This window comes from Sinohyriopsis cumingii, chromosome 19, assembly GCF_028554795.1.
Source record: "Sinohyriopsis cumingii isolate HCF-2022 chromosome 19, ASM2855479v2, whole genome shotgun sequence".
Classification (NCBI taxonomy): Eukaryota; Metazoa; Mollusca; class Bivalvia; order Unionida; family Unionidae; genus Sinohyriopsis; species Sinohyriopsis cumingii.
Genome location: NC_142979.1, coordinates 46,792,311 through 46,810,606, shown reverse-complemented (window position 1 = coordinate 46,810,606; position 18,296 = coordinate 46,792,311). Strand labels below are relative to the sequence as shown.

Sequence of the window (18,296 nt, the reverse complement as noted above, 5' to 3'; positions counted from 1 at the left end):
CGACCTCTCGCTTCCGAGGCGGACGCTCTAACCACTAGGCAACCGGAGCTGTCATGGGTCCAATGATTTATGTATAACATGTTGAACAATAGTTAGCCAAGTTGGTGTCGACAATAACAGTATAAAAACTAGTTGTAAGCTCAAGAGAGCTGCAATATATACCCTGTTCATTTTTAGCATACGAGTGATGTTACCAGCGTTCGGTTCAGTAGTAAGGTCAAAGAAACAGCAAGGATATTATTTTTACCTCAGTTTGGAAACCAAGATGTGCCTACCTACGTGACAGATCAAAGTTAACTAACAATGTTCTGTTGAATAGATAATAATGTTATCTACATCTCTTATTTTAAATTTAGATTTGATATTTTTGTAGTATCAGTAACAAACAAACCATTAGCTTTTCTCTTCCACCGTGATATATAACATTATATAATTTAATGACAGATAGTCACAAAGGTAAATCAATGAAAATACATAGGTTTGCTTTTCTTTAAAAAAAAGTTTTAAATACAAAAGTATCAGGTATAGGTAAATTAAATCTATAATTTAGTTACGATTTAATTGTAAAGCATCTTTCAAGTACAGACATTATGAACATAAAATGTATTACCGTATCTTGAATATTAATTTCTTAGAGTGGTTTACAAGACAACTTGTACAAGTTTCCAGGCGAATTTAAAGTACATCTTTAGATACCTCAAGTTTGTCTAAATATCTTGTATAAATCTTTAAAGTAATTACCCCAGTGCAGTCTAGCTAAAATAACAATATGTTTTGTTTCCTATTCTTAATGTCGAAATATTGGAGCATAATGTTTTACAAAAATATGTGCTACGAATGAGGGTCTCTGGCCCATTAAAAGACACGTTCTACCATCTTACAGTACATTTGGGAACCTCATTTACGTATAGTAGAGACCGGGAGACATATGGCGGATTAGGTAGGGTTTTAATTCCCTTTTGTATATGCTAGTGTCTAGTCTCCGCAACACTATACGGACATTTCTTGCTTTGACGAGAATATTCTTCAGATGTATACAACTTTCATGTCAAATGCAGCAATGAACATTGCAAGAAAGCTAACGTGTAAGACAGATAACAAAGTAGTTCCAATATGAATTATATCAAATTTTCTCTGATAGCAAAAATGCTATTACCAAATAGCGAACCTTTGACCTTCTCTGGCCTGATGATCTGGATGAATACATCTGAACAAGAATCTGCTATTACTAATAAAAATAACAACAACAGCAGCAACAACAACAACAGCAGCAACAACAACAACAGCAATAACAACAAAATCAAGTACTAATAATGATACTATAGTAATTAATCATTTATTATAGTGACATATACCTTGCATAAAATTATACAACCTTGTCATTAAGACACTATTAGCATCAAATATGTCATAAACACCCAGACCACTGAAATGTGTAATAAACACCCAGACCAATGAAATGTGTAATAAATACCCAGACCAATGAAATGTGTAATAAACACCCAGACCAAAGGGCCTTTAATGGACTTTAAATGTAGAAACAAGCAAAACTTAAATGACGCCAAACAACAGAAACATACACAAATCATTAAAAACGTAATTAATATTAAATATTTCCTTCTTAGAAAAGCATTGACAATAAATTCAGATCTTTCATGGTTTTCTTGTTTTTGTTCTTGGTGCTAACTTTTGTAACTTAGACTACGGACAATGTATCAAGCAAACGTAAGTATCTCTAAGTTGATTTTTTAAAAGTAAAACAGAGCAACACTAGGAGTTTAACAACAAAATGTAATTACTACTACTGCTGCTACTACTACTACTACTATTACTACTAAAGATTACAGTAATAATAATATTTAAAACTTTAGAAATTATTGTGAAACCTCATCGACCATTACAGGGCGTATAAGCCCAAAAGGATTAAACAGGGATAAGAAAATGAAAATAATGTAATCTATTATTGTCTACTGTTATGTCTACTAATTACCTTTCACAAACATAGGATCAAAATGCACAGAGCATAATTTTCTCCTTTTAAAGTTATCGGAGGATATAGTCAGGTTTCCGAAGTGTGTACCTCCAACTGATGCCTTGAACTTGTAAGGGAAGAAGGTCTTCTGATCCTCTGCACTGAATAACACGGTGATGAAATAGGCAACGTGTGGGACTGAGACGTCCTTTTCAATGTTTCCCGCGAGGTCCATCCGAAGCCGCTGTTCCTGACATAAAAGTAGCTCATCAGATTGGCCTCCATTTCGTTCCAGAACATATCCCTCCTTCTTACGCTCGTCGATGACATGCTGTACCGTTGCCAGTGGTGTACACTCTATGAGGAGGGCTCTGTGATCTTTTGAGTCACGGAAAGAGAGTACCTTGTAATACCTGGCAAGACCAAGGTTCAGCAAGACTTCATCGTGAAGAAGCTTCACGTCAGCTGTCTTCTTAACAAGGACATACAGCTGCCTGGAATGTAGCAAAATTATGCATTTATAATTGTTAATTGACCTTTACTTTAAAAAATTGCCCAAAAATTCATGTGGTACACTGTTACACTGTTCGATTTGCTTTACAAGCTTTGTGCGAATCGAGACGTAATGAGCTATCTGCCCTCTGTAAGAAGGACATGTATTTATGCATATAAATTCATACTGCAAGAACTCTGACCATTTAGTCCAATTTTTTAGCACTTCTAGCATCTATTACAAAAAAGTATTTTCTTATTTATATAAATCTTTACAGGAAGATATTTAATTTTATGGAATTTGATATTGCCTTTGACTAAAACGGAATTAATGGAAAATTGGGATGTATTCAGCAGGAACATAACTGGTATTGTCTTGCGTAAGATACTTTATTATGTCCAAAAAGACGTGCAAATGACTCACATAAATAAGAGGGTGGGGGGTAAAGAACGAATTCTACTTACCAATATTTTCGCTTGTTAATCATGTAAAATTAAGTGATATTAAAATTACGGGGAACTACTTTAAAGCTACATGCGTTCCTAAGTCAATCGATCTGAAAATCTGAATGGGAAGAGCAGAATTTGCATTTATTATCGGTCCTATATAGTGCTGCTAGGTGGTTCGATAGCCAGCTTTTGTCATGTATAACAGTGACATCTTAAGTCGACGGCTTTCCCTGTGATCTACGGATTAACCATGTCAAAGATTGTCGCACACAATGAATTGGAGATAGCACAATATGCAGGTTTGGCGGAATTTCAACGTAAAACGTCAACAAAGTGAACCAATAAAATCCAACACAAGTGTATTAAAGAAGAACTTACACCTTTGGTGAATTAATTCCCGATGACATTGTGCCTCTTTCGCCGGCTCGAACTGTGGTTCTAACTTTTGATACAGTATCTTCCCCCAGTGTTAGGAGCAGCGTCTCGTAGTCCCGTGTATTGGGAGGCGGGTTAAGAGGCAGAGTTATCGTTACCTGCTTTTTAAACTTCTCTGAATCCTTGTATTCCACACAAAGGCATGGAGAAATGGCCACGATGTTGTATTTGCTCCTGGCTTGTTCAACTTTTTTCACTACCTCGCTATCGGGAAGCAGAACCTTAAAAGGATAATGTTACCTTGACAGATTTGTCTACAACTCAAACCAAACTGATCTCAAAAATGTATATCATACTTGTAATACACACATATACATGCATGTAGCATTAATGATTAAATTTATTTATAAATTTGAGCTCTTCATCTAACCATAGAAATACTCAGTAAAATTAAAACTACCATTTAAAATATCTCATACATTTATAATTTTCATATAAAATTCTCAAGTACAGCTATTCTATGTAGTAATATAAAGTTTTACATGAGGTCTCTACGAGCCTTACTCAGGAGTACAAAGATCTAAAGCAAGTACTTTACCAATGAGATTTATATGGCTTAACGTTAATGCGAGAGAGAGAGAGAGAGAGAGAGAGAGAGAGAGAGAGAGAAAGAGAGAGTAGAGCCTAACTTTTATTTTTATGGCGGTAGGTTGGTCCACTGCATTCGCTGGGACGCTCAAACTTACTCCATCGACTGCATCAGACGAATACTCGTAACCATCCTCTGTTACTTCAGCCTCTGTTGCCTTGGGAACGGTGACGACATACACGCAATCCATGCTACGGAGTTCGAAAACGGCGTGTCCATTCTGTCAATAAAACTTTTTTGTATCCGTAAGGTGTTGCTTGATGATGTTCCAAGCTGGTAGAGTATTACTCCGATAAATCAATCCCAGAAATATATGTTGATACTGATAGACGATTTGTAGGTCTGATGTTACATGTTCATTAAAATATGCATTTTTGCTGCATACAAACATAAGTAAACTTTAGACACATACCGGTAATTGGTAACAGCCATATCTAGCTCAAAATTATTCAAAATGGCCACTTAACAGATGGTTGTGCTATTCCACGTGGATTTACAAGTCATCAAAAACAGGATTTGCTCCGGAAGTATAATGTACATGTCACCAAAAGAATCCCTTAGCCGATGGTAGCTCCACAGCCGCGAGAAATACCGGTAAGTGCATAAAATATACACGTATGTGTGCAGTCAAGAATAGCTGCAGATATTTGCAGTTTTTAATGAATAAGTGATATCTGCCCTTAAACTGAAAATCAGTGTCATCACGGGTGAGAGGCTGATTCATCGGCCAAGTAAGGTATTAACTTTTTAAATACCGTCTGTATTTATTTGTCGTTAGTCCTTCATTGTCGCCAGAATATTTTGATGTACTTTATATCGCGGTGATCAAATGTCGCCAACATCGTTCCAAAAATCGCCATACTTCAAAAAATGTGTTTATCATCATCGAGGAATGCGGAAATATATTTCCTTTAATTTTAATTTTTTTCTTCTATAAAACGTTAAACAGTTTACATAAATCCATAGAAGATGTATATAAGAAAGATAGAATACAAAAGATGAAGTAGAGTTAATACAAAACCCCAATGTTTGTATATTTCCATCCCCATTTGATTTTAGTGTCAGAAAACCATATCAGACTGCAGTGCTCTTTTTCTCTTTAACAATTCTTCGGTGGGTTCATGATGAAAAAATAAGTCCGATATATAATCCAGCAGTTGGAAACTTTGTTATACTGTTCCTCTTCAGAATTTGTTGTACAGTATAAAAAACATAAAGGTTTATTCTGAATACCTTGGTTATTACATGTTAACGATTTTACAAATTTTTCTTAATCGTTGATTTGTAAGTCTGGTATCATTTTGCCGTTAGGTTTTATTCGGCACAACACAATCAAATTTGAACTGATAAGTTGTTAACACACACGCACGCAGACACACACACACGCAGACACACACATACATACACACACACACATACACACACAGATATATATATATATATATATATATATATATATATATATATATATATATATATATATATATATATACACACACATATATATCTGTGTGTGTGTGATAGATAGATAGATAGATAAATAGATAGATAGATAGATAGATAGATAGATAGATAGATAGATAGATAGATAAATAGAAGACGGAGACATTTGGTTACTTTGGCGATACTAGGATGACATTTCGTACTTGTAGCGATATAAGCGCTACTACATTTGGTAAAAGACAAAGCGTCTGGTTCATCAAACTTGTTTTTTTTTTTTAAATAAATTTTATTTAAGTATTGTATTTAGCCAGTTGATTAGCTTATCTTACCCCACACATGCATTTATTCCATTAGACAGCTTAATTAAAGATTTAAAGCAGAGTCCATACATAAAATAGGAATTAATTTATAAGAGAGAACGCCAAAGGTGAACTTTTAAAAGAGAAAAGGATTATTAAAGAAGTAATGAAATAATGTTTATCCTGTTTGAAATAAAAAAAATAAAAGGTGGAAATAGATAAACATTGGAAGTTGTACTATCATCATTCGTTCCCTCTTTCTCTATATTAATTAATTACTTCAGCTCTCTACTGGTTTCTTTAAAACTTAATACAAGGAAAACAACGAGAACATGATAGGCTGTGAATTAATTAGCAATATTCTTTCTGCGCGTCACCAACACGATAAACACATATCTTAAAATAAGGGGACTTTTATTAATAATTTTGGCCACATTTAAACACGGCAGTTTTTATTAACATACCGTAAACAGATTTTGGTGACGTTAAAGGACGAGCGACACTTACTTGTTACATGATTTACAGGTACGATATTGATATAAAGTTATACATGTCATTCAACGATATCATGATGGATGCCATAGGATGCCAACGATATCATGATGGATGCCATAGGATGCCAACGATATCATGATGGATGCCATAGGGACCCTATCGTCTTGAAGTTTTTCATAAAAAAGTATTTTCATAAAGTATTTTCATAAAACGCTTTCCAGTGAAAACGCCATGTTAGTATAAGACTCACGATACTGATTCAGTTCCCATAGTAAACCTATGCAAACACAATGATATTAAAATTCAATAACTTTAACTTTCCGAATGCCAATGCTACTAGCTGACCCTACCGCTAATTAGACTACCTGTTTTGCCACACCTAAAAACTGATCAAATACATGTCAGCGTTGATTGCTGATAAGACAATTATTTGCACACCCTCCGTATGTTAGTTGAGTTATATTGTAACTTTAATTATCAGTTTCTAAATATATAATTTATCCAATTTACAGGTTATATTCAATGTCATTAAAATTAGAAAAATTACAACAAGAAAATTGGATATGATAATAAAATAGGAGGAGATAAAGGTATTCCACCGTAGAGTCTGTTGCACAAACAATTACCTCCAGAGTTGCAGGAATTTCGGTCCATGTTCCATTGTTTCTTACAAATGCCTTCAGGTCATTCATGTTCTCATTATATTTCCTTTTCAGCTGTATGCTCACACGACAGGGAACGATAAAGTTGAAACCACCCTTGATCCGGTAGATGTCGCTAATGTATTGCATTCCAGAAAACGATGAAGGTGTCTTGCCGAATAATAGCTCGTTCCTGTCATTGTTGGACAATGGTTCCGCTTTGATGCTGTCCAGTTGATTTTCCATAGAATTTTGAACTCGTGCTGTGATTCTGGGATCATCATACAGGACGATTTCACTGAAAATTGTATAATAATAATTTTATGCAATTCGTGATATGCATTCGACCCTTGTTAAACCGACTCCCGTTGTATCCCCGTATCTGGCTTATGCAACTCAATGACGTTTTCCATGTAATTCAGATGAGCCTTTTTTCTTACATTCGACAGTTTTTATCACACTATTTTAATAAAATAATTTGACTTGATAAACAAAGCACTGATAATACAGTATCTCGAAAATAATGTGACTGCTTGAGGTGATGAATGAACTTGCATTGAAATAAAAATGTCTTGCTTATATCAACCTGAATAGTTGCTTCAATATCACATCAATATCTTATCTGCTCTAGACAAGAAAATGACAATATGTATGTATGTATGTATGTATGTATGTATGTATGTATGTATGTATGTATGTATGTGTGTGTGTGTAGGTGCGTGCGTGCGTGCGTGCGTGCTTGCGTGCATGCATGTATGTATGTATGTATGTATGTATGTATAGGTTACTGAATTTGTATGGGAAAATATGAACGAGTTTTTCGGATGCAAATACTGCACGACCTTGGGAATGAAGTATATCCATCCGACAAAACGAGTTCATATTTTCCCATACAAATGCAGTAACCTTTTTATTATATACCCATTTTCTTATTTTACCTAATGCTTAATTTTATTAACAAAATACACTACAATAAACAAAGTAACTGAATGTATGCCGTATTCCAAACTATATACACACGCGCAGATTCATCATTACACAACAACAACATTATTACTGCGCACGTAACTCTGCCCAGATAAATTTGAACTTAGTCGCGCGCTCGACATAACTTTTTAAAGAAAATGGCGTGTCTAGTTAAAATTGAAATTTGGAGTCATATTGTAAATGAAAGCGCATTGCAACGTTTCCATTTGATCTGGAATGAATAGATATTGGTATTTTTTTCGAATCTACGAAATTTCGTGATTATGGACTGGATTTATATGTGACAGTTCCATAAGGAATACATCGGATTGAAGAAGCGAGGGAGAAGCGTGTTGACATCTGCAAATATGTTTCTGTTTCTGTCACTGAATGTTTGAAATCATAATGTGGGAAAAATATGAAGTCTTTCAGTTGCAATTATCAAAAAGACGCCATGGAATTTAATACTTATTTCATTTTGAGTACAGTAAGGAGGATGTAATTGCACTTATATTCGAAATTACAGTACAATTTCGAAATGTGTAATCAAGATTGAGAACCTATGACATGGCTCATGTAATTCGGATTTGCAGAAGTAAGAAAGTACATTTTGAGGAAATTCAGGATGTAAAACTGTAAATATATTTTTTGCCATTCTTATTACCAGCTAAAGAAGACAGTTTGTGCCTTGTCACTTCTATGTTATTTGTAAGGTCCCTTTCTGGCGTCTACTGTATAGCTAGCCTAAATCCGAAACATTGTATAAAAAAGTTACCGCGGAATATGCCAAAGCAGCTGGTATGTGGCATCCACTAAAGATCTGCTTTACTTCATTCAGAAAAAAATGTAAACAACCAAAACGTAAAGCGCCTACCACGCGAACGTAAAGGATTTGTTTACAAATTAAACGTGCTGGCGTCTGCGTCCCTTGATTGTTTACAATAGAAAGCAGTTCCTTTATGCACGTGAATGCAATATGAAGGTGTGCAATATTGCAAAATGCTGAACGATTCTGACAATGTAAAGTTAACGGAGAAAAAAATGAGCATATTATAAATGTATGTATGTATGTATGTATGTATGGATGGATGTATGGATGTTATGTATGTATGTATGTATGTATGTATGTATGTATGTATGTATGTATGTCTGTATGTGTATGTATGTATGTATGTATGTTTGGATGGATGGATGAATGCATGCATGCATGGATGGATGGATGGATTGATGTGTGTATGTATATACGTATGGATGGATGCACGGATGCACGGATGCATGCATGCATGCATGCATGCATGCATGTATGTATGTATGTATGTATGTATGTATTTATTAATTGTTTGTATGTATGTGTGCATGTATGTATGTATGCATGTATGCGTGTGTATGTATGTATGTATGTATGCATGCATGTATGTATATATGTATGTCTCAGCACAATAGTGAGTGTAACTGGCAATATAATTTTTCTTGATCTCATTCATACATGACGTGATTAAATATAACTATCCCGACACGCACGCACGCACACACACACACACACACACACACACACACACACACACATATAAGACTTTGTTGAGTAAATGACAAGATCGAATCTAAGTGCCCAACATTGTAATTTATCCACACATTCACCTAGGTCAAATCTATTTAATAAATCCCGAACTAGATACGCCACATTTTTCTTCCCATTACAGCTATCTATGTGAGTAATAATTAGGCTATATGTGTGTCACAAATATATATTTTTCTTATCAGATGAGATAAGTTTTGTCCATTATTTGAGACCTTGGTAATATTTATTAATCTGTAATGGCATTCGTCCGAATTTGACAGATGCGAAACCATTTTGTGCACATACTTTATTTAATCCCAAGACGATTTCAAATGCATTTTAAGTGTATCTATTCAACAGCATTTGCTTTAACAAATGCCGATACTTCTGATCCATAATGAGATGTTGAGATTACTGTGTACAAATTTTCGCTTTTTATCTTTTAAGTCATGTTTTCAAATTTCTGTAATTATTTATCCATTGCAAGAATTTTTGTGATGTTTGAGCACATGACAGCTGCTAAGCAAGTGTTAAGGAAGCCCGCATTGTACAAGCAGTTTCTAGAAAAACAGATTTATTAACAGCATTTTAGAACAATGCAATGAGTTATACCCGCTGATACGCCATGGGAACGTTACCAGATACTGATATGAATCACCGTCTGCAAAGGTAGAACGCAGATGAATAAACGAATAATTGCTGGAATGCAGACTTCATCCAACTGTCAACTAAATATTAACAGACTGCTGAACGACGGTCCGCTGACCACTGATTGGTTACAAGGATTCGCGTGGTTTGTCGTAGCATCTCCGAAACTAGACTAAATCTATTACGATATTACCTACCGCGCTGTAGATATTCAAACAATTATGAAAAGCTAGAGCGCATGCCCTGTATTTCCTATTCCGTATATAATTATGTTTATCATTATCAGGCAGGTTTAGTTCGATGCAATGTCGGTTAATCTTGTCAGTCCCATTAAAGCGACTACTGTGTGGTTTCTGCGACTTTTATTTTTTGGATATGAAAATGCGCCCTGAACTACCACCCCAACATAACTGGGAGTGAAAACTCCGAATACCCGTTCACCTACGAGGTTGATACAATGTATATAATACAAGTTACAATTGTTAAATCCTAAAAGTTTCTCATACATTTTTATCAAACAATCTCCTGTTCTTTAGTTGGAAGAATTTGGCCTGACAAATACTTTGAAGTTTGTATAAATGACAATGCTATAATCAATAGGCAAGTCCTTTCAATTGAAACAACAGGTTCTCAATTTAGATAAGCCCGCTGTATGCTAAGATACCACTCACCAGATGAATACATACTCATGGAAAATAATCATACTGTCAATAGTGACGTTCGATACAATTCATTGAAGGAATATAATAACGAAAACATGTAAAGAATATTGCTCTATTCTTATGACCATAAATAAAGGTTAATTAGCAATATTTATTTGATTTGCACGTTAAGTACGTACTTCCAATTATTTCAGTTAATATGACAGATTTTAATGAATCATTTGATTAACTGCTCTCTCTCTCTCTCTCTCTCTCTCTCTTAGTCTGCTGACAATTGACGTCTAATTGTTATAATTGTTGTGGAAATTAAGATAATTGAATAAGTTTTCACAAAAAATTCATGGTGCCTCAGCTTACCTGATCGATCTATCCTCAAGAATGGAACTGTAAATTCACATGTATAATAATAAAAACATTTTGCAATACATTTGTATCAATATATATTTACTTAACAATAGAAAGAAAACAATTTCTGCAGAATTTGTTAGATAAATAGCGAGATAAGAATAACTTCACCCTGTTCATAATTGAGACACATTTCTAAATATTGAAAATTGTTTAAGACATTTTTTTTTAATATTTAGGAGCGTATAAAGCAAACCATTCAAAATTATACAAGGACTCCTGTCTCCAATGTCATCGGACAGCTTGTTGTGCCTAAATATGAAAAACAATCCATCCACCCCGCCACACACACACACACACACACACACACACACACACACACTCTTCAAAACCCCAAGGCCCCAACTTTACGATGTTCTGCTGGGACTGAGCATACTTAGAGGCATCAATAAAAGGCACATGAACCCATCTTGATGAAGTTTTGCTGGCCTCAGACCACAGTGATTTTTCTTCTATTTTATGTCTAACCATTCAATATTATGACACTTTTACGATACCTGATAGATCTCTGTGGGGTTTTGCTAAACATTAACCAACCAACATTTAAGAAATCTTGCAGGGTGACATAGGTACACCGGCTCGATTTTGTGCATTACTAATGTAAACAAACTAACCAACAAGCTGATTTCATTAAACAAAAGAAGCAAATGCTTCCTTCTATGCAATGTTATACAGTTTAAAGTCTTCCTATTCATCATTATTACAATGAGTAACTGAGTAACTTTACTACATAAATCAGTGAGAAACAGACCATGACAGCAGACACTATTCTTTCGGAATATCTTCCTGATTTTGGTACATTTCAAAGCGTCCTTGGGTGGGGGAGGAAGAGAGATAACTGTGATCTGAGGTTTGCTAGCACATTCCAGACAACGAACTCTCAATAACAACCCCGATAGTCCAGCTTATCGAAACTTCTCTTGGACTATGCATATTGTGGACTCGCAATAAGAATACCAGGTCCATTGCTTTATGAAGTCCTGTTAGGACTGTACATAATATGGCCCGTTAACAACACAATCAGGACCTAATGTTTTATGAATCCTTAATAAAAAACCCAGGTCCCTAAGATTAGGAAACTCTGCATAGACTGTGCATACAGTGGACCATCAATAATGACCAGCCCATGTCCGCAGCTCTCTAAACCTCTGAATCATGTGAACGTAAATCTTTCAAGCATTTAATTATGAGCACTAATACCAAAAATTAAAACTAAATGCAAGTACCATTAGACTGTGAAAGTGTTGGTCATTGCAAAATTTTGGCAAAGCTATGCATACCGATAAGCGGTTTTAGTTGACGAATAACATGAGCATTATAATCCATTTGATCCGCAAATGTAGTGATCGATTACTGTAAGCTACATTTCATGAAGAGTACTACCAGATAATGACTGAGTACGTACTCTAATTTGTCTCTTTGCGGCGGTTGACACGGAAGATTGAGAAATAAAATGAAATGAGAAAAGAAATATGATTTTATTATTATGTTTGTTTTTGATTTTACTATTTTCATTTTTTTCCTATGATGTGTTTCACGCTGCATATTCAACTTCTACAAAAATGGGACGGCTTGTAAGATTTTATTAATCTCCCTCTCCCTCTCTCTTTCTCTCTCTCTCTCTCTCTCTCTCTCTCTCTCTCTCTCTCTCTCTATATATATATATATATATATATATATATATACACACACAGATAGAGAGAGAGAGAGAGAACGAGAGAGAGAGAGGTAGAAAGAGAAAGAAAAATTAGTAATAATAATCATAAATTAAGTAATAGTCCAACTTTTCTTTCATAAATGGATTCTAAACACGAGTAAACACACATAATCAGCATACAGATGTTAACATTGTGATTTTGTTTTAGAAGCAAATGTAAACCTTACCTTGCTCTTGTGAACCACTTTCTGCAATAATAATAAGTATAATAATAAGTAAAATAAGATTCATTAAACTCTGAGGCATACGGTATGGTTCATGATATATTGTAGAAATAGAAATGAAAATCAATTTACACGTGATTTCATGTGGACGTCTACACGATTACTGAAGAATTTTCGTGATTTATTTCGTACAAAATGATCTGAGTCTTTAAACCATCGGCAGGACAAACTAAGTGATATTCGCTGATGAGAGAGAGAGAGAGAGAGAGAGAGAATACCTTATTTCTTCGAACATTCTGAAAGAAAATAAGTTTTGAAAGCATTCTCAAGCTAACAAATCATATTTGGAATGTGGATATACTGAAGGTCAATTTTTCTCAAATATAAAGACACATACAGGTCGGGGCTTTTGTTCATCAAATATACAAACTGAAAACACAGCTATAAAAATAGTGAAATGATGTTAATCCAGAATTTACATAATTGTATTGTAGACCGCGTTTTACGTCACTGTATATATTTTATAACTCGGGGTAATCTTTAATATGACCCAAAATACAAATGTGTGACAAATATAGTGAAACAACGTGTTAATTTTACTTGAGACTTCTAAATGAGAAAACAAAAGCACGATCTTTTTTTGAGATCATGTATGCTTTACAAAACATATCTCATCATTCCGCATTTGATATTTACAATGAATACACAAACTATGCATATAACTTAGTGATTATAAGAAATCTTCTGTGATTTATTTCAATATACATTTTGTGTAAGAAACAATCATAAAGCAAGATTTTGACAGCTGCTTAAATTGAAACTGGTTTGTCTGGAATTTAGGCACACAGCACATATTAATCAGCTTCTCCAAAGACATTTTAAAAAAAAATCAGCAACCCTAACTCTAAACTCCACATTCTGAAAAAATGCCCAGAGCACATAATTTAATTCCTTGAAATTGAAATTGCAGGAACCTTAGTTAAGAAACATTGAAAATTTCATGAATTTAGCTTAACAATGAGAATGTTTCAGAATTCACCATAACAGTGAGCATCATTACACACTGAGCATCGTTACAGAATTTAGTTTAACACTGAGCATCATTACATAATTTATCTTAACAAGCAGCATTGTTACAAAATTTAACCTAACACTGAGTATCATTTACATAAATTAGCTTTACAATGAGGAACGTTTAGAGAATTTAAACAATGAGCATCGCTACAGAGTTTAGCTTTACAATGAGCATCATTACAGACTTTGGCTTTACAATAAGCATCATTACAGACTTTGGCTTTATAATGAGCATGGTTACAGAATTTAGCTTTACAATGAGCATCGTTACATAATTTAGCTTAACAATGAGCATCAGTACAGAATTTGGCTTTACAATGAGCATCATTCCAGACTTTGGCTTTATAATGAGCATCATTCCAGACTTTGGCTTTACAATGAGCATCGTTACAGAATTTAGCTTTACAATGAGCATCAGTACAGAATTTGGCTTTATACATACTTTTGTCTTTGATAGCGAAGAAAATCCTTATAACCTGCTATTTTTGTGAGCTCTGTAGGGCTGATATTTCAAATCATGGTGGGTGGTGGCGTTCTAGTTGATTACATGGAATCATTACTAGTCTGTACTATACGTCGCCCGGAAACTATGTATAGACAATTTTGGTCTAGGTTTAAATAAACCATTAGTGTAGCATTAGATTAAACACCCCGTGTTATTGTTCGTTGTGATTGGGATATAGATTTCCTACACGCATTACCATCTGTTGTATCTGATATATTAAGGGTAAATAATCTGCATGACATAATTACCGAACAAATTCATATAATAGAGATTTAAGCTCATCTTAATGACCGCACGCATGTGATTGTTTCGGGTGTGGTCCCCAATTGAGATTTCTCTCAGCGATCATGAAGCCACATAGGTTGTAAAAGATACGATATTAAAGTCAGTTGCAATTGAAGCCAGATGTTCGGATTTGCACAACCGCAAATTTTGACAGATTATGCGGTCTTGTTAAAGGAACAAACTGGGCTTAACTGAAAAAAGCTGCGAGTCGAAATTGCAGCTACCGCATACCGTATCGATAGGTGTGTATTGAAACAACACGAGTGAAAACAAATATTTTTTTTTACCAAACTAAAGTTTTGTGTTGATTCATCAAATATAAGTAGCCTTGTTAATCTCTAGGAAAGATCATAATAAGAGTGTGGGGTGGGGGTGGGGTCATCATCATACGCTGCTAATTCTTCGTTCGGTATTTGAATTAGTGTTTCGTGGCAGCAATGATAAACAAGAAAATTGATACTGCCGGAAAAATGCTGATATTATAGTATCTGTTTAATCATTTGAAGCCAGCGTGTTTCCCGCACAGTTCAAATTAGCGCATGTGATGCCAATTTATAAGGATACAAAACTCTATCGTCTAATGATAGACCAATGTTTCTATTGAGATGTGTGTCCAATGTTTTTAAAAGAATTATATTTACACACCTAAATAATATTTTGTGTATGAAAATGATTTAACATATAAATCAAGTCTAAATTTCTTCCAGGCGGTTCAACACTTCATCAACCTCATCAACTAATCGAGCTGTATCACATAATGTATTCCTCTTGTTTCTAACGAAACAATGCATTTAAAGTTCCTTGATGTATGCTTTTGATACACTACGGATTAAAAGTTTAGTTTATAAGTTCAGAAAAGTATAATTAGCGGTAAACTTCTAACATGGCTTGAAAGCTACTTGGCAAACTGCTTCCAGAGAGTTTTGTATCAAAATTCAATATCAACAAAATATCAGATAACCGCTGGTATTCTCCAAGGTTCCATGCTAGGCCCTGTACTATTTCTTGCACACACACACACACACACACACACGTCCGCGCGCGCGCGCGAGCACGCGCTCTGCAGACCCTGCACAAGTACAAAGTGTTACAACCAATGGTCTTGAAAAACATAATGAATTGTCAATCGAGTAATTTCTCCTTTCTGAAATGCTCGTTCGATAATATGAATTTAGTTACTGTTAAAAGCCATCGACACTTAAAACTAATATAATTATCTGATGGTAAGGGCCTAGTCAAATTAATATCATTATTCTGAACGTATTTAAATAACTAAGTTGAACACAACTAAAACCTCTTTTCACAGAACCACTTTCGCCAAATAGATACGATTGGTGTGTCCAATTTTAGAATATATTGCTAAGACCTGGGATAATTGCTTTATTGAAGATTCGAAGCGATTAAATAGTCAGATGGAATAGCATGCAATTTTACAGGTCTATCCATCAATGTTCTAGATAGTCTCTTTATGTGGAAACTGGTTCAGTAAACTCTTTCACAGAGAAGGAAATATAAGAGATTATAACATATGTATTCTATTATAATAATTATGTATATAATTATTTAAGAAACTCTCTTCAAAAAAAGAGTTATACAACATCTCATTGTCTTCCATGTAACTCCAAATGTAGCACATCAATCTCTACCCTCACTGAAGATATTCTAAAATCTCCTAATTATTATACCTTTGGAAACTATTTTTTTTATTTAATCCAACCAAGAGGCCACCACCGTATTATGAATTTAGTTAACTCTCTCATGTGTGCACGTGTTGAAGTTGTTGAATACGATTTTGTTTTCTACTGCCCGTTATTAAATACGCAAAGATTCTGGCGCTTTCGTTCCATCACCGCGCTTTTTGTGTAAATCTTGATGTTTGTGTAAATCTAGATTTATTCTTGAAATGAAAAGTCAAACTAAGTAAGGAAGAAATACTGTAATATTCCGAAATATTTCCAAGAAACCAGACGTTTTTTATATACTTATAATTATATACTATATATTATATCAATAAAATTAATGAAATGGACAACAGTGACCATAATCATTGCAATATCTTTTCTCTCACACACGCTCTCTTCCTCTCTTTCTCCGGAATTGCTTCTCTACTAAACAACATAGCTATATGTTTATTCTCTTTTGTTTTCAATTGTTACACGTCTTTCAGTATAGGAAATATTTACCTTGTTTATGCGACGTACTCGAACTTTTGTTTAATTTACATCATCTTTGGATCATTTTTGTAAGTTTTGGGAAATTACCTTTTCTTAAGTAACAGGAGTCCAATCCCATGTTGTTTAAGAAAATGACAATAAAATATATTTAAAAGAAGATATTGCGGAATTTCCTACGCAATGACGGTTTTCAAAAAGCGCCATCTGGATTCCTAAATGAGCGACTAGCTTGCACTATGCAAAGCAGGAGACGTCGAACTGAGAACTGCTTACAAGAATTTCTCTACATTTCACGGCAGCTCCATTAATCGCGATGGAGGAGGATCCAAACGTCTGCATGAGAAAGTGCCACCCATTTAGGCAGTAGTAAGGAACACGCATAAGTCGGACCGTGATGCAAGATGCCTTGGCTATCGATACGAGTGCAGGGTTTGCTTAGGTCCATTTAATGGTGTGTATCAATGTATCAGAGAAGCACAAGAATCGTTTGGTTGCTTGTGGTCGGGTTAAGCTCACTTTCTTATTTTGTCCCAAAAGGCATTTATGAGGGTGCTTATGCCTTGAACTCTACCCCCACTACTCCAGTTCATTCTACTGTTGTGTATTAGACATACACAAACATATTTCCGTAGGATGAAGGCACCATCAACATTTGGTTTGATTGGGCAAAGTTTTTTTCACGTTCTGAAGGTTCTTTGTTATCAGAAAAAGAGGTGGACGTCAGTATTGGTGATCCTAAAATTAAAATTGCCTTTATTGCATGCTCATACAAATTTACCAAAAAGTATGACGTGATACCTTCTGTCCCCAAGAAATGTATACTACTGATGGGAGTTTTACAAACAGCTGTCTAAATTCTCTTACTAAGGTTCACAAAAACAACTACTTTTTGTGAGAACGAACATAATGCAAGATACACCAACCTATCCAATATATCTACGTCTTCTGACAGTTTTGTGACGCTTACGACTGTCTAAAAAGGGGTTGAAGGACTTACGGTACTTTATCAGTTTCCATAGTAAACATATGGAAACATCATGATATTAAAAATTCAATAACTTTAAATTTCTGAGAGGTCGTGATCAAACCTATATTTATCAGCATAGATGAAATCTGGATGACGGCTTCTGTGTAGAGAGAAGGATATAAGCCGCAGCATGTTCTGGACCTGCATGTGTTTGAAATATGTGCTTTTAATTTCGCACCAAAGAGTCAGGTGCTAATTCAATCAAGAAAACAATGCCTCTTTTTTAAAGTTACTGCTAGGATAAGCTCTGAAAATGTTATTTTCCCTACAAAATAACTTTCATTATCAACCAATC

At 34.7% G+C, this 18,296-nt stretch overlaps 1 protein-coding gene across 6 annotated transcripts in view; it reads right to left on the bottom strand.

Annotated features, from left to right (window-relative positions):
• Positions 1-1,314: 1,314 nt before the first annotated feature.
• The window catches only part of LOC149775642 (uncharacterized), a 176,937-nt gene continuing 159,955 nt past the window's right edge, over positions 1,315-18,296 (bottom strand). For 4 of the 6 annotated variants that reach the window (XM_089943208.1, XM_089943210.1, XM_089943209.1 and 1 more), the window contains 7 exons: positions 13,215-13,232; positions 12,940-12,960; positions 11,008-11,034; positions 6,802-7,114; positions 3,979-4,158; positions 3,293-3,570; positions 1,315-2,466 (listed from right to left, as the gene is read on the bottom strand). In XM_089943208.1, coding sequence (XP_089799334.1) covers positions 1,983-2,466; positions 3,293-3,570; positions 3,979-4,158; positions 6,802-7,114; positions 11,008-11,034; positions 12,940-12,960; positions 13,215-13,232 — 1,321 coding nt within the window. In that variant the 3' untranslated portion in view covers positions 1,315-1,982. The remainder of the gene's footprint in view (positions 2,467-3,292; positions 3,571-3,978; positions 4,159-6,801; positions 7,115-11,007; positions 11,035-12,939; positions 12,961-13,214; positions 13,233-18,296) is intronic. The other 2 variants (XM_089943211.1, XM_089943215.1) reach the window with 2 other exon arrangements.